Source organism: Crotalus tigris, unplaced genomic scaffold, assembly GCF_016545835.1.
Source record: "Crotalus tigris isolate CLP2741 ecotype Arizona unplaced genomic scaffold, ASM1654583v1 scf7180000023622.256236, whole genome shotgun sequence".
Classification (NCBI taxonomy): Eukaryota; Metazoa; Chordata; class Lepidosauria; order Squamata; family Viperidae; genus Crotalus; species Crotalus tigris.
In genome coordinates, this window is record NW_024100085.1 from 194,019 (window position 1) to 210,197 (window position 16,179).

At 37.7% G+C, this 16,179-nt stretch overlaps 3 protein-coding genes across 4 annotated transcripts; all 3 read right to left on the reverse strand.

Annotated features, from left to right (window-relative positions):
• Positions 1–473: 473 nt before the first annotated feature.
• Positions 474–2,410, reverse strand: LOC120297472 (olfactory receptor 477-like). Its single transcript, XM_039320118.1, has 2 exons — positions 2,388–2,410; positions 474–1,763 (listed from the first exon to the last, which is right to left on the reverse strand). Exon 2 carries the CDS (start codon positions 1,749–1,751, stop codon positions 813–815), a length of 939 nt encoding a protein of 312 aa, XP_039176052.1. The 5' UTR covers positions 1,752–1,763; positions 2,388–2,410; the 3' UTR covers positions 474–812.
• Positions 2,411–5,897: 3,487 nt separating this feature from the next.
• On the reverse strand, positions 5,898–10,775 carry LOC120297468 (olfactory receptor 2J2-like). The gene is made up of 2 exons (XM_039320112.1): positions 10,524–10,775; positions 5,898–6,849 (listed from the first exon to the last, which is right to left on the reverse strand). The coding sequence occupies exons 1-2, from the start codon at positions 10,529–10,531 to the stop codon at positions 5,898–5,900; spliced, it is 960 nt and encodes a 319-aa protein (XP_039176046.1). The 5' UTR covers positions 10,532–10,775.
• Positions 10,776–12,228: 1,453 nt separating this feature from the next.
• Positions 12,229–15,112, reverse strand: LOC120297470 (olfactory receptor 2D2-like). 2 transcript variants are annotated; one of them, XM_039320114.1, is made up of 2 exons: positions 14,780–15,112; positions 12,229–14,588 (listed from the first exon to the last, which is right to left on the reverse strand). In XM_039320114.1, the coding sequence occupies exons 1-2, from the start codon at positions 14,821–14,823 to the stop codon at positions 13,589–13,591; spliced, it is 1,044 nt and encodes a 347-aa protein (XP_039176048.1). In that variant the 5' UTR covers positions 14,824–15,112; the 3' UTR covers positions 12,229–13,588. The 2 variants fall into 2 exon arrangements, with proteins under 2 accessions (XP_039176048.1, XP_039176049.1); XM_039320115.1 differs by having other exon boundaries at positions 14,710–15,112.
• Positions 15,113–16,179: the final 1,067 nt, after the last annotated feature.

Below are 16,179 nucleotides of genomic sequence, written 5' to 3' on the forward strand. Positions count from 1 at the left end.
AAGAAGGGGACAACAGAGAATGAGATGGCTGGATGGAGTCACTGAAGCAGTAGGAGTGAACGTAAATGGACTCCAGAAGATGGTAGAGGACAGGAAGACCTGGAGGAACGTTGTCCATGGGGTCGCGATGGGTCAGACACGACTTTGCAATTAACAACAACAACAATGGAGAAATGTATCATTTCACCAAGAACCAGTTAGGTGTATTGGTTAAGGCATCAGGCTAGAAACTGGGAGACTGTGAGTTCTAGTTCAGCCTTCAGCATGAAGCCAGCTGGATGACTTGGAGCAGTTACTCTCTCTCAGTCCTAGGAAAAAGGCAATGACAATCATCGATGAAAATTATTGCTAGGAAAACTGCATGGACTTGTTCATGTAGTCACTGGGAATCAAGACTTACTCAAAAGCACAAAAACAATCTTGTCACATCTCTTTGTCAGTAGACCAAGTGAAGGAAAAGAGTTTACAAGAAATATTAGAATTCTACTTTATTGATACAGGATGTTTATACCTTGAAAACATGACAGCATTTCTCTTTTCTTTCTCTTATACCAAAAAGTATTATTATGGACCACTCTTGAGTTCCTTTCCTCACATATTCCTGTTTTCCTGGGATCTGTTCATGTTTTGCTGATAAGTGCCACATATTTTCTTCAAGGTCATTTCTACAGTCCAGCCTGCTTTTTCACCTTATCATCTCTAAAAAAGATTGGGAATGTTAAAATAGGGTGGTATTATTTTTATAGTCAGCCTCCCTCTGCTTCAAGAAAACATCACAAAATATCAGTCCAGCAAGATGTCAGTGGTCATGTTCATTGTTCAAAGCCCCATCTTCTCACCATCTTGATCACTGCTGAATGAATCTCCTTGTTGCGCAAAGTATAAATGACAGGGTTAAGCAAGGAAGTAACTACTAGGTAACAGACAGACATTTCCTTATTGTGAGAAGGACCTGAGTCTGGGTGGGGGATAATGTACATAGAAATAATGGTGCCATAGAACAAGGTGACTACAGTGAGGTGGGATCCACAAGTGGAGAAGGCCTTACTCCTTCCTGCACTTGACCTCATGTGTAATATAGAATGCAGAATGAATCCATAGGAAGACAAGATGATTGAAAGGGGAATGAAGACCATGAATGCTGATAGACCAGAGACAATTACTTTAGTCATTTTTATGTCACCACAAGCAAGTTTCAGCACAATAGGCAACTCACACATGAAGTGATTAATGAGATTAGAACCACAGAAGGAATGACGAAAAGTACTGACAACATAAACCATGGAAAATGCAAAGCCAATTATCCAACATGTGCTGACAAGCAGGACCTGGTGGAACTTGCTCATGGCTGTAGCATATAACAAGGGAGAGCAGATGGCCAAGTAACGGTCATAGGCCATGACACCTAATAGCAAGCTTTCAGCACTGCCTATGTTCAATGCAATATAACCTTGCAGCATGCAACGTGTTAAGGAGAGAACGCCATTCCCAGTGACCAGATGAGCCAACATCTGAGGCAGCGTGCTGGTGACCAATCCAATTTCCATTGCAGCAAGATTGCTGAGAAAATAATACATGGGAGTATGTAGCTGGGAATCAGCCCACACCAATGTGATGATCAGCAGGTTGCCAAAAAGGATAAGCAAGTAGATGACAAGGAGCACCCCAAAGAGCAGAAGCTGGGTCCCTCGATGACTTGTGAGTCCCACCAACATGAATTCTTTAACAGAGGTGAAGTTCTCAGCTCCCATCTGGCTTACTACCTGTAGGATAAAAGAAGTTGTTGAAAGGTAGTGAGATTCTTTTGAAACGAGACAATGCTTTTTAAAAAATAGGATACCCATAGAAGACTATTGCAGGCAGTAACCTAGGCTTAAATAGTCATGACAATTTGTTGCAGACCTTTAAGGGTTCCTTTAATCAGGAATCTTTCTGGGAAACAAGTTCTTTTAACAAAATTATATGTAGAGAACATTTGGAAATAATATATTAGCTACTAGATGAGATTTAATACAAAAATTAAAGAAATGATGCTTCATGTAAAATCACTATGCCAAAGGAATTTCTAAAGCATTTTTCATGAGATTATGTATTTATGTATTTATATCCTGCCTTTATTTTATTTTTATTTTTTTTACAAATAACACAAGCCAACAAACATATCAAATACTACTTCTTTCTGTTTTCCCCACAACGCCAATCCTGTGAGGTGAGTTCGGCTGAGAGAAAGGGACTGGTCCAAAGTCACCCAGCTGGCTTTTATGCCTAAAGTGGGACTAAAATTTGCAGAAACTAGAAATTGCAATGATTAAACCTAGGTGGCTGAGAATGGAGAAATATTTCATACTATTTCTTGCTACAGGGAGCTTTTCTTGCATCCTACTCACATGCCTGTTGTCTGTTTGGTGCCCTTTACTTAAAGAACCGTAAAAGTTGTGTCATTTGATTTGATCAGTGAGAACAGTCAATCAGTGCAACTGCCTAGCTTGAGAAATTGTGGGTCCTCCATCACTGGAGGCTTTTAAGAAGAGATTGGACAGCCATTTGTCTCAAATGGTATAGGGTCACCTGCTTGAGCAGGACGTTGGACCAGAAGATCTCCAAGATCCCAACTCTGTTGTTCTATATTGCGTAAAAGCATCATCTTCACTCAACCCGTCCAGTTACATTGGCAAATTTAAACCTTACAGATCACTTCAAACACTGCAGGATGAGAAGAAATCCTGGGCGTCTCATCCTTCAACTATAAAAGCCAGAAGCTTGAATTTCTGGGCCTCCACTGCAGAGATATCAGTAACCATGCAAAAATTGAAACATTATGACTGGGTTATACAGTGGGGGTGTTGTACTTTGCTGGAGATGCAAACAGAATAAAACCTGAACTATCTTGCTAGGACAAGCCCCAGTAGGAGTCTTGCATCAAAACACAAGACCACAAATTTGGTAGACCACAAATCTTATCCCACTTAGCTTAGTGGAATGGCCCCTTCTTACTAAGTTTGCCATACTATGCCAAGATTGCATGCATTAACCACCATTGTGAACAGGTAAGCATATAGCTGACTACAGCATCAGTCGGCTATACTCAGCTATAGCAGCAGTCATTCAGGCTTTTGACCACAATGCTTAGTTCTTTCAGAGGTACTGATGAATTTCCACCTAATTAAAAACAATATCTTCCCCCATGTAAGCCTTTCTGACAAAATCAGATTCTATTCTCTATCAACCAACTTCCAAATGGCAAAATGTCTTACCTTTCTGTACCTCTAAAAGATCCCACAGCCATCAAGTAGGATCACATCACACTACCTGCTTGTGTTGAGGCAAAACAGTGAGAAGGAACTGGAAATTCAGTGAGTTGTCAGAGGAAGATTCTTAGTTGTTCTATAATATGTTCTTCTGATATTTGAAAAGGATTCCTTGTGCCCATTAACCTAATGACTACCAACTTATGAAAACAGAGACTTAGCTGAATAAAGCATAGTTGTAGGAAAATCCTGCTTCACATATTACAAGCCATAGAGATACATACATACTTAAAGAACTTGAGAAATTGTATGTATTAATGTTATCCTATTCTTCACTTTCCTGTGGCAAATTACTTTGGACTCCCTAATTTCAGTGTCATCGTTCAAAGGTGGCTGGCTTATAAATGAGAAGACATGATTTTGTGAGTAAGTTTTTGAAATTGGAAGAGGAATTGCCTTACGTATCATGCAAAGTGCCATCCAGGTTAATGATCTCCACAAGATCTCAGGTAGACATTGTTTGTTCATGGAATTTACTAAAGGCCTTTTAGTTGATAATACCAACTGTTCTTTTTGGTGCGAAGTATATTTTCAGTAAATCTAAGTTATACTGTCTTGATCCTCCTAGCAGCTACCTGTGGTTAGATCCAAAGCTACTTATCCTTGCTTTTTCTTCTCCCAAATATTGACAGTTGCTGCTTTGCTGTGTGTAGAAGCACTAAAGATTGCAAAAGATAATAAAAATAATATGAATCTACTCCATGGAGATTATTCCAGTTCCACTGGAACGTTACTGTATTTCATTATAATTCATTTTTATCTCAATCTCTTGAGAACTGAAGTATTTGATTAACAAACTCAAATAAGATGGGTTCTCTGAATAATACAGGAAGTCCTTCCCTTTCAACAGTTGCTTAGCAACCTTTTCAAATTTATGACAGACCTCCCCATAGCTACTTATTACTTGAATTCAAAGTTCTGACGGTTGCCCCCCTACCATAGTCATGTGATCACATTTTGGGCACTGAGCAACCGTCCCACATTTACAACTATTTGCAGCATCCCACAATCACATGACTACAATTTATGGGTTTTTTGCTGGTGTTTACTTCCAGTTTTTGGCAAAAAACACTCATTGAGGATGATGGATTTGCCAAAGAACCTCAGTGTTGACTTCATGACAATGGCAAATGGCTAATAGTGAACCATTGGCTCATTTAATGACTGCAGTGATCATTTAATGACTGTGGCATTCACTTAACAACTGCCACAAAAATGGTCATAAAATTGTGTGTGGTCACATGGTTACCCACTTAATGACCGGCATGGTTGTAATTTCAAAAATTACCTATAAAGACCATCCCATGGTGTATTTTGAGCCCGCTTAATAAATTGACTGAATATATTTTAGTACAAATAGCATTAGCACTTAGACTTATATACTGCTTCATAGTGCTTTACAGCCCTCTCTGAGTGGTTTACAGAGTCAGTATATTTCCCCCAACAATCTGGAGAAGGATGAAAAGCTCAACCTTTTTTAAAAAAAAAAAAATCTAGCTCTTTCTGTGGTGATGGTACATTATGTCACAAGTAGGATCATAGGAGAAATTTTCTGGAATTTTTTTCCAAAACTAAGTGTACTGAATAATTTTGGGTTTGTGTTTTCTTCACTGTATGTATCTGATGAATAGAGAAAACTGCAGGAGGATCTGCCTGATCTGCCTGTCACAAAGAAAAAGGGAAAAAAGGAATTTTCCTCAGAAGTGAGATTCATAGAATATGACATTTTCTTCCATTATATTTCCTCCTCAGTATTCCCAATATTTTCCAGCATATCTAAAATCACTAATAATTCATCTTGTTATAATGCAGTGGTTCTCAACCTTTTTAATGCCACGACCCCCAACCGGTCGTAAGTCGAGGACTACTCAACTGGTGCAGCACCGTTTGCAGAATGGGATTTTTGGCGGGCTCAGCAGGGCAGAGACAGCCTGGACAATTCCTATTGGCTTTTGAAAGCCAATAGAATTGGACTCTATTCAAGAGAGTCTATTCTATTGGCTTTCAAAAGCCAATAGAACAGTGGTTCTCAACCTATGGGTCGGGACCCCATTTGGGGTCGAACGACCATTTCACGGGGGTCGCCAAACAAGGCTGTCTGCCATTTTTCCCCCTTTTCTTTGGCCATGCCCCTGGGACCCAGTGATGTATAAGTGGTTGGGGGTCACCACAACATGGGGAACTCTATTATGGGGTCGCGGCATTAGAAAGGTTGAGAACCACTGCAATAGAATAAAAGGGAGTAGCACAGCTAAGGAAAAGGGAGAAAAAATGGCAGACTGTGTTGTTTGGCGACCCCCGTGAAATGGTCGTTCGACCCCAAATGGGCCCGACCCACAGGTTGAGAACCACTGTTATAATGGGATTATACACAGTTACAATAGGATTATACACTGCAATACAACACACATAATCTCTCTCTCTCTCTCTCTCTCTCTCTCTCTCTCTCTCTCTCTCTCTCTCTCTCTCTCTCTCTCTCTCTCTCTCACACACACACACACACACACACACACACACACACACACACCTTAGAGTTCAATGAACAAACCCACCTCATTCTAAAATATATGTTTAGCAACATGAGAATTCTCATGCTATTAAGCCAAAGTCCTTCAGGATTTTGAGTGCTGCTTTATGGACTTCCTTGTTTCTCAGAGTATAAATAATGGGATTCAGAAGAGGTGTCACCACAACATAAAAGACTGCAATTTGCTTATCATGATCTTGAGCTGTGTCTGAATGGGGGATGATGTACATAGAAATAACGGTACCATAGAACAAGGTAACCACCATAAGGTGGGAGCCACATGTGAAGAAAACTTTACGCCATCCAGTAGTTGACCTCATGTCCAATACAGAATATAGAATTAAACTATAGGAAGACAGGATGACTAAAAGGGGAACCAGAACAATGAATGCCGATAAACCAAAAACAACGGCTTTAGTTATAGTGGTGTCATCACATGCAAGTTTTAACACAACAGGCAGCTCGCAAATGAAATGATTAATGTGATTGGGGCCACAGAATGGATGATGAAAGATGAAAGCAACATATACAACTGAGAAGAGACAGCCTATGGTCCAACAGGATGTGGCAAGCAGTCGCTCATGCATCCTATCCATGGAAGAGGCATATATCAGTGGATGGCAGATGGCAATGTAGCGGTCATAAGCCATAACTCCCAGCAACAAACATTCTGTACTACCCATGGTCAGAGCAATATAACTCTGCGTCACACATCGTGCTAAGGAAATGACACCATTTCCAGTCAAAAGTTGACTTAACATTTGGGGCAAAGTGCTAGTAATGTAGCCAATTTCCATGCCCGCAAGGTTGCTGAGAAAAAAGTACATGGGAGTGTGGAGTCGGAAATCAACCTGCACCAGGATGATGATCAGCAGGTTCCCAAAAATTGTAAGCAAATAGATGATGAGGATGACCCCAAAGAGAAAAAGCTGTGTTCTTCGGTGGCTGGTGAGTCCCAATAAGATGAACTCCTTGATGGAGGTGAAGTTCTCATTCATCACCTTGGCATCCTGCCTGAAATGAAAGGAAATTAGTGACAGATATTGAAATTTCCTGGAAAGAAGACAGAAAGAAAAAAAGAAAGAGAGAAAGAGAGAGAGAGAGAGAGAGAGAGAGAGAGAGAGAGAGGGAGGGAGGGAGGGAGAGAGAGGGAGAGAAGGAGGGAGGGGGAGGAGGGACGGAGGGACGGAGGGAGAAAGAAAGAAAGAAAGAAAGAAAGAAAGAAAGAAAGAAAGAAAGAAAGAAAGAAAGAAAGAAAAAGTTTCAGAGTACATCCTCAAGAAAGTCATAATCATTACAAACTAATCACTACAAGCCGCAATATATCAGATGTCATCTGAGATTTTTTAATATGTTGTTACTTGCAAATATTAAAAACAGCATATTGAATATTTTCTATTTTTTAGTTTTTAAAATTAGTTAGAAGACCATGGACACCACTAGGCATATGATTCAAGAATTTTGAGCTACAATTTTTACACATTTATAGCTTTCTGGAAAAGTGTTGCATTTTTTTATTGAGGGATTGTTCCAATGATTGGAACAAATGGTAATATTCATCAATGGTCTGATAATTCAGTGAATGTTGAATTAAATGCCCTCACCTTGCAGTTATAAATGCAATTCAAATGTATTCCAAATTCAGTCCATCCTTTTGTAATAGTTTGGACTGAAATGATATAATTGTTAAATTAACTTTAAACTGATGATTGTATGTTAAAGACATTTAAGTTATTTTTTTGCCCAAGCTCTAAAATCTGGATTTTATACAAACATCAGGGACTTTTTGGCATGGACAATGGCCCAAAGAAACACCAGTGTTGAAAGAGGGACTTAATATCTGATCTCTACTAATGGATTATTGATTTGGGATTTTCTTTTTAAGCCTTTGAACTTTTTTTTGGGACATGGCAAGAGTTTTGAACAACATGATCAAATTTTGGGAAGTTTTTTTGCCTTATCTTTCTGATATGAATATTGATATTATACTAGGTGACTAAAATTGTTTCATAAAAGTGTTTTGCTGTTAATTTGTTGAATTAAAATGTTCTAAAAAGCCAACTGACCAATACACAGAATGGTACTTTGATATGGTATTTTTAAAGAAGAGATTGGACAACCATTTGTCTGAAATGGTATAGGTCTTCCTGTTTGAGCAGGGGTTGGACTAGAAGACCACCAAGGTCCCTTTCAGTTCTGTAATTCTGTTATTCTGATAGGATTCCATAAGATGATTTAGATTCCTTTGACCTGTGGTGGTGATGCTGATTCCCATGGTTAAAGCAAACACCTAGCATATTTCTGAAAGGACTTCATCCTCAGGTTCCCTACTGTTCACTTACTGTCACTGTCCAAGTATGAGAAATGGTGGGAAAGTGAAGGATAAAGTTTTGATGGTTTATCAAAAGAGATATCTCAATCTAGCTGCTGAAAGATGTGGGGAATGATGCTTCAAAGAAAGCACCCCTTCAAGTGCTCACTCTACATGAATCTGAGAAATTGCTCTTAACAATAGTCAAGTGTCTATGACTTTAAGAAATACAATCCTTAAAATCCATGTTCTGGGGGTTGGGAGGAAGTGGCTTGCGTATCTAAGTGTGTGGTACAACCTACACAGTGGTGCTGTACTTGTTCTTCTTGGTTTTTGATCATTCAGTTATGGATTGTGTTATATTCTATATGTTTTATTTTGTATGATGTTCTTATATTATTTTTCATTGCTGTAAACCACCCAGAGTTATGTATTTGAATAAATAAACAAATGAACAAAAAAACAAGCAGGCAAGCAACTCTTCAGGTTTTTGCAAATGATGATGATGATGATGATAATAATAATAATAATAATAATAATAATAATAATAATAATAATAATAATAATAATAAAGTTGGAAGGGACCTTGGAGGTCATCTAGTCCAACCCCCTGATCAGGCAGGAAACCCTATACATTTTGGACAAATGGCTGTCCAGTCTCTTCTTAAAAACTCCCAGTGTTGGAGCATTCATCACTTCTGGAGGTAGGTTGTTCCACTGGTTAACTGTTCTAACTGTCAGAAAATTTCTCCTTAGTTCTAGGTTGCTTCTCTCCTTGATTAGTTTCCATCCTTTTCTTCTTGTCCTGCCTTCAGGCGCTTTGGAGAATAGCTTGACTCCCTCTTCTTTGTGGCAGTCCCTGAGATATTGGAACTCTGCTATCACATCCCCCCTTGTCCTTCTCTTCATTAAACTAGACATACCCAATTCCAGCAACAGTTCCTTATATGCTTTAGTCTCCTGTCCCCTAATCATCTTTGTTGCTCTTCTCTGTACTCTTTCTAGAGTCTCAACATCTTACATGGGATAAGGTTGGTTGGTCTTCATAGATGCTACTGAAGAGGGCAAAGAGATGGGTATTAATTTGCAACTGTTCTCAACATTCTCCATGGCACTCACCAAGACAGATGATGTTCTAAATCGGTACTGCATTTAGAAGAGCAGTAAAGCAGAGGCAAAAAAAAAACAACCATGGTTCCTTTGCCTCACTCTCCAAAGTGCCATCCTTTTTGTAGATTAGCTTCTGGAGGTTGCTTTTATCCAATCTTCTTCAAGTAATTGTTAGATGGTTGGCACAGCCTCATTGGGAGATTTTTTCATTTATTTATCTTTATTCTGCTTAACTAATTAATGATATGGAATTATAAATGCTCACTGTACAACCATTTTGATGATATAATGGGAGTTAAAAATTAATCAGCACAATAAATCAATTTATTAAAAAAAGGAAAAGGAAAGGGGAGCCTGGAAAATTATTCTGAAAACAGAAGAACTTCAAAAAATATTGATCGAAGTACTTGAAATCTTCCCTGACCCTCTGTAAAAAAACAAACAAACAAACAAACAGAAACAACAAATTTGAACTCTGAGAAGTAATGCTTGTTAACAACCCATAGCTGCAAATTGGATTTAGATTTTATTTCCAGGATTATATGAACTGAGTGCCTGAAAAATCCTTAAAATTTGATATTACCTTTCCTGCCATTTTTGTGCAGGAGCTGAAGGTGTCGAAGAATTAATAGCTGTTGACTGGAGAAGAATTAGCACTCATTCAGTATTTCATGATTTATAACAACCTTAACTATAACTTTAGAATAATTCCACAGATAGGTTAACTATTTTAGGTTGGACCCCAAAATGAAAGAAACTAGAAGGTAAAATTACCCAAACCTTATACTCAAATATAACCTAAAGATTGCTTGAATATGAATTCCAGAGATATTACCAGTGCCAAGAGAAACTAAGAAAATAGCAATCATTTTAGATACATCCTGAAATAAAAAAGGAAAAAGCAATTTTCATGCTTTGCCTTAGGAAATGTCTCTGTTTGCATTTATCACCACCAAGAAATGCTTAAGACAGAGTATGCCAGTATTAAAGTTCTGTTAAGGCAACTCTATCAAGTCAAAATATTTCATCCTTTCAAAATTCTTTTCCCCATAAATAAATTCAAAATGAGCCATTGGAATCTTAGCTTTCTGAATGACTAAGATCTTTCACACTTAACAAGCAGTATCTCTTCGTGATTCCAGTTATAACAATCAACAACTTAGTACATAATGTTGAGAAACAATTTGAAATATTAGTGGAATATTTTCAAAGAACTATAATAGTGTAATATACTTGAAGAATGTAGATAAAAAGACCAGGAACCTACCATGCCATGTCCTTGTAATAATTTGCAGGAAGATGTTTGTGGCAGAAGCTTTTCGGATTGATGGATGTGATGAAATTCAAAGAGATTTCAGATTAAATTCTTCTTGGTGTTGATTCCACTGGATGTGATGGCTTTTGTGTGTAATCTTTTAAAGGGGTTCTTTAAAATGCTTTTCTACCAATACTAAGTTTCATCTTTTCCATCACCCTGACTCCTGCTCAACCAACTATGTTTTCCAGCTTCCTAAGGTCAGTTCATCTTTGAAAATGTTCCAGGACTTAAAATACTGTATCACTCTGGCCTCTTCTCTCATTGTCTATGAGAGATGTCAAGATTTCATGATATTATTTCCAAGGAGATTACTGCAGTCCCTTGTGATTATTTCTAATAAATTGATAAAGATATCTAGCTCTCTGTTTTTAATCTCATGGGTACTTTTACATATTCACTAAAAAAAATAACTTTCACAAAGGTTAAAAGAAAGAAGAGGCAATCTTTTGTGTTTATTATTTCTTTTTTCAAATGTATATGGAACATTAATTGAAAGGCACACCGATATTTGAACATTGAACAAAGAGGAAGAGACATTAGTCAAACAAAATCCAAGAAGACGGCATTGGCAAATCATTTCTGAATTGAAGCTGAAAATGAAATGAACTATCCCCAGGAAATGAATTCAGTTCAACATATGAATATCTATGAGGGAAAGAGGGAATGGGAGAGAAGGAAAGGGAGAGGGGGAGAGAGGGAGAGAGAGTTCTGTAAGCCTTTGTAAACAATTTGTTATGGAATGGACTTTCAACTAAAGGCAGATATAGCCTTTCATCTCAACTCTCCTGCATATTGTAAGGTATCATCCCAAAGATGCTTTTTCACTAGACAACTGGACTTTCTTGTTCTTCTTTGAAGATATTTCACTTCTCATCCAAGAACTGAAGAAGTTTCTTGGATAAGAAACAAAACATCTTCAAAGAAAAACAAGAAAGTCCAGTTGCTTCGTGAAAAAGCATCTTTGGGATAACTATGACCTGGATGACTGAGAATCTCCATAAACATTTAAGGTATCATTCTTATAGGATGAGCCACTGCTGGGCAAAAGACTAGGTATCCATGTGCCTTTCTAATTTTGAACTATTTTTGCCATTAACCATAATCAAAATGTATATAAAATGTGACTGATACTAAACCAGGATGTTAGGGCTGTTAAATATTTCAGTGTTATTTTTTTACAAAGAAACTTAAAAACTTTAATTGGACTATTAATGGCCATAACAGAGGAAGATAAAATGTTTAAATATCTTGAGGTGCTATTTCAAGCTAATGCTAATACTGATATATATTTTTTGCAAGTCCAAATAATTACAGTGTTATTGCACACCAGGAAATAGGTACAATGGTGCTAACAGTTACTGAATTCTTTTGAATTTTCAACATTTTTGCCTAAACATGATCTAAAACGTGATCTTTTCGCCACACAAATCCTAAAACTAGATAAAGAGAACCCAGTTTGACAAAAAAGACAAAAACATTATACTTGTTCATTTATTCATTGCAGAAAATGATCCAAAGATACATACCGTAAATGCCGGCGTATAAGACGACTTCCGCCAGCGCTGAAATCGGCGCCAAAGACGGGGGTCGTCTTATACGCCGAGTCGTCTTATACGCCGGAAATACTGGTAGTTTCCGGCGTATAAGACGACATTCTAGGAATGCGGCCCGGCTATAAAGACGGGGGTCGTCTTATACGCCGGGTCGCCTAATACGGCGGCATATACGGTATTTCTGTTGAGCACAAGTATATGAATCTTTGCTTTCAATATTTAACTGATGCATCCCAAGTAAACAGAGAGTTAAAATAAAAACAAATCCTCTTCAATATGGATTGGTGTGATTTCCTTCTCCATGTCATATTGTTACTGGAAAAACATTGGACAATCTCTGGAAGGAGAGAAGAATTGTCCTTCCAAAGATTCCCACTCACAATTGTGAACTGTAAAAATAAATATGGTCCTAAAACTTATGAAGCCAGTTTGAGCCAAGGGGCCAGTCTGATTATTGGCCCAAGATATTTTTATTGTTACTTCTTCAAAATGTTAAGGAGAGAGCCAGCAACACCTTCAACAGGACTGTCCAATGTAGTTTTCTCCATTCGTGTTATTTTATGTATTCACCAGCTATGATAGTGGAAAGCTTGTTAGAAGTTCATTATTTCCCCCTCTAATATCTATGGAGGCTATCGAAGTGCAGACAGCTGTTCTTGAATAAACTTATATTCATTTCTCCACATTCCCATCCTGCCTTCCTTCTCTGAAAATAAATTTGTCAAGTTGAGGAGGAGTTGATTTTTGCAATATATGAAAGACTGACAGAGAATAAGGATTATAGCATTCTGGAACATTTTTATAGGAAGGTATTCAATGGTGAACTCTAATCTACATTGTCTACACTGCAACTACAAATTTATAAATTAATTCAAATACTATAACATATCTCTAAAGTCTCAGTGAAATAATTTGAAAGCCTACTAAGTAATAACTTATCCAAGGAGCTCACCTTCAGTTTGGAGAATGAGGTAGGTATAAAAATTGATTTCAAGTGTATGCCCACATCATATTATAATATATTCAATGTGTAGTTTTCAAGAGAGATAGGTGAACAGATATTTACAGTATTTTAATTTATTATTTTTACTACAAAAGTCATGTGAAAAGGATGAGAGATAGTTCATCTATAGAATTCTTGGCTTGACTTCATAGTTAGACAAATTCACATTAAAAGCATTCTGGCGTTATAATGATCATCTATAATGATAACATTGTTAATGTTGTTGTTCAGTTGCTCAGTTGTTTCCAACTCTTCACAATCCCAGGTCCCCCTGTCCTCTGCTGTCTCTCAGAGTTTACCAAAATTCATGTTCATTAAATCAATGGCACTGTCAAACCATTTCATTCTTTGCCGTCTCCTTCTCCTTTTGCTTTCAATCTTTCCAAACATCAGTTTCTTTTCCCATGAGTATGCTCTTCTTATTTGGTGGCCAAATATTTGAGCTTCAACTTCAACTGTCAGGGTTGGTTTCCTTTAGGATTGATTGATTTGATCTCCTTGCAGTCTTGTCCAACATCACAATTCCAAAGCAACATCTTGGATGCAGCCTTATGTATGCTCTTGTTCCTCAAGGTATAAACTATGGGGTTGAGTAGAGGGGTAACCACAACATAGAAGACTGCAATTTGTTTATCATGATCAGGAGATGAAGCTGACTTTGGAATAATATACATACAGATAATTGTTCCATAAAACAAAATGACTACAATCAAATGGGAGCCACAGGTAGAGAAAGCCTTGCGCCATCCAGCATTTGACTTCATATGTGAGACAGAATAAATTATACACCCATAGGTGGTCAGAATAACTGATAGAGGAACCAGAATACCTAATGCTCCTATAGCTAAATTTATAAGCTTGCTTATTCGTGTATCATCACATGCAAGTTTCAGTACCATTGGCAACTCACATATGAAGTGGTTGATCTGGTTGGGACCACAATAAGTTTGACAAACAAGAGAGATAACACAAACAGCAGAGAGCACAGGAGCAATGATCCAGCAGGCTAAAGCAAACTGCAACTGGGTTTGCTTGTTCATAGCAATAGCATAAATTAGGGGATAACAGATGGCCAGGCAGCGGTCATAGGCCATGACACTCAAGAGAAAGGACTCCATGCTACCCATGGTTAATGCGACATACATCTGGATGGTGCAGAGTGCAAAAGAGATGACTCCATTTCCAGTCATAAGATGGGTAAACATGAGGGGCATGGTGCTGGTAACATAACATATTTCTATCCCTGCAAAATGTGAGAGAAAATAGTACATGGGAATGTGGAGCTGAGCATCAGTCTGGACCACGATGATGATCAGCAGATTCCCCAGAACTGTAAGCAAGTAGACAAGGAGAATGACTACAAAGAGGAGAAGCTGGATTTTTCTTTGGCTGGCCAGTCCTAGTAAAATGAACTCCTTAACAGAGGTGGCATTCTCAGCTTCCATCCTGGCCTCTTGACTGGAGAAAAAAAAGGGGGGAATGATGCTAAATAATTAGATTCCTTGGAAAGGGGATGAGCTATCATTTTTTTAAAAAAAACCAACTACTCTCAAAATAAACCAGCCAGAACATACTTTACCTTAAGGGAGTGTTATGAGATGGGCTCTAGAAATTTTATATTTTTTTCCAATGGTAGAAGAGAACTTTACCTTTCTTTATCTTTATCTTTCATCTCTCCTAAGTTGGTCCTCATCGCTCAAGAAAGAGCCAAGCTTCTTCTACAGTGCCCAGCAAGATGGAAGAGGATCCATTTGTTTTCTATGAAAGCCAGATATTGTGTACCTGTTGCGGAGTTCGTAGGTCTCTCAAGAAGAACATGTAAAAACTGTCACGGAAAGTGTCTTAAGTATCTTGCTTTTTTCTAATGCAAGATACTGAGCACTTAGAAAAATGTTGTGGTTTACCGTGAAAAAAACTGCATAAAATTTCACAGATGTCTTTGTAAAATTTGAGAAAGCTTCTTTTAGCAGGAATTCAGCAACCTGTCTCTTATGAAAATGGAAGTCGCTTAAATACCCAATAGAATGTTTTATATTAGCTGAAGATACATTAGAAGTAATTGCAAGTGATGGACATAATTGACATCCCTAAGGAAATTACATGGATTGTTTATATTATCATTGGGAATATGTGACTTTCTTGGTTATTTTTAAAAGCTTTACTTTTAAAATCTCTGCGGAAAGAAATAACTTGAAAGCAACAATTAATCAGTGGAATGACTTGCCTCCAGAAGTTGTGACTGCTCTAAAACTGGAAGTTTTTAAGAAGAGGTTGGACAACCATTTGTTTGAAATGGTAAAGAGTTTCCTGCCTGAGCAGAGGGTTGGACTATAAGACCTCCAAGGTCCCTTCCAACTCTGTTATTCTATTCTATTCTATTCTATTCCATTCCATTCCACTCCACTTCACTCCATTCCACTCCACTTTACTCTACTCTACTCTACTCAGATTGACAAGAGATCATAACATTCAAAATTCCCTAATAAATTTAACTGGCCAGGGAAAACAATTTAAAAACTCTTCTTTGATTTTTTTATTTTAATTTCAATTCTGGAATGATCTTTAAAGAATAATTATTATTTCATGCACTCACACTTAGTCCTTTTTCTAACCATGTCAACTTTGGAGAGATTAACCATCAGAAAACCATTGCAGGCCAGTACAGCTCTCATCATCCATCTTTTATTGCATGATACAAACATTCATGTTTTCTGGTCAAAGTCTTTTCTTTGCAGTATCTTTCTTAATGACCTATGGATGTCCTTATTTCTTAGAGTATAAATGATAGGGTTAAGCAGAGGGGTGACCAGAATGTAGAAAATTGCACTGTGCTTATCATGATCAGGAGCTGAGATAGATTTTGGAATTTTATATTTATATAAGGAAGGGCCATAAAAGAAGGTGACCACAAGCAAATGAGAACCACAAGTAGAGAGTGCTTTACGTGTCCAACTGTAGACTTCATGTGAAATATAGAATAAATAATAAACACATAGGAGGTCAGGATGACACAAAGGGGAAGCAGAAGGAGTAAGGCTCCTGCACCAGA

Excerpts from the sequence above, each read along its gene's own strand:
- LOC120297472 (XM_039320118.1), bottom strand. The coding sequence starts at position 1,751 with ATGGGAGCTGAGAACTTCACCTCTGTTAAAGAATTCATGTTGGTGGGA.
- LOC120297470 (XM_039320114.1), bottom strand. The coding sequence starts at position 14,823 with ATGAGGACCAACTTAGGAGAGATGAAAGATAAAGATAAAGAAAG. Across the intron at positions 14,589-14,779 it reads AAAGATAAAGATAAAGAAAG|TCAAGAGGCCAGGATGGAAG; the intron begins GTAAAGTTCTCT and ends TTTTTTCTCCAG.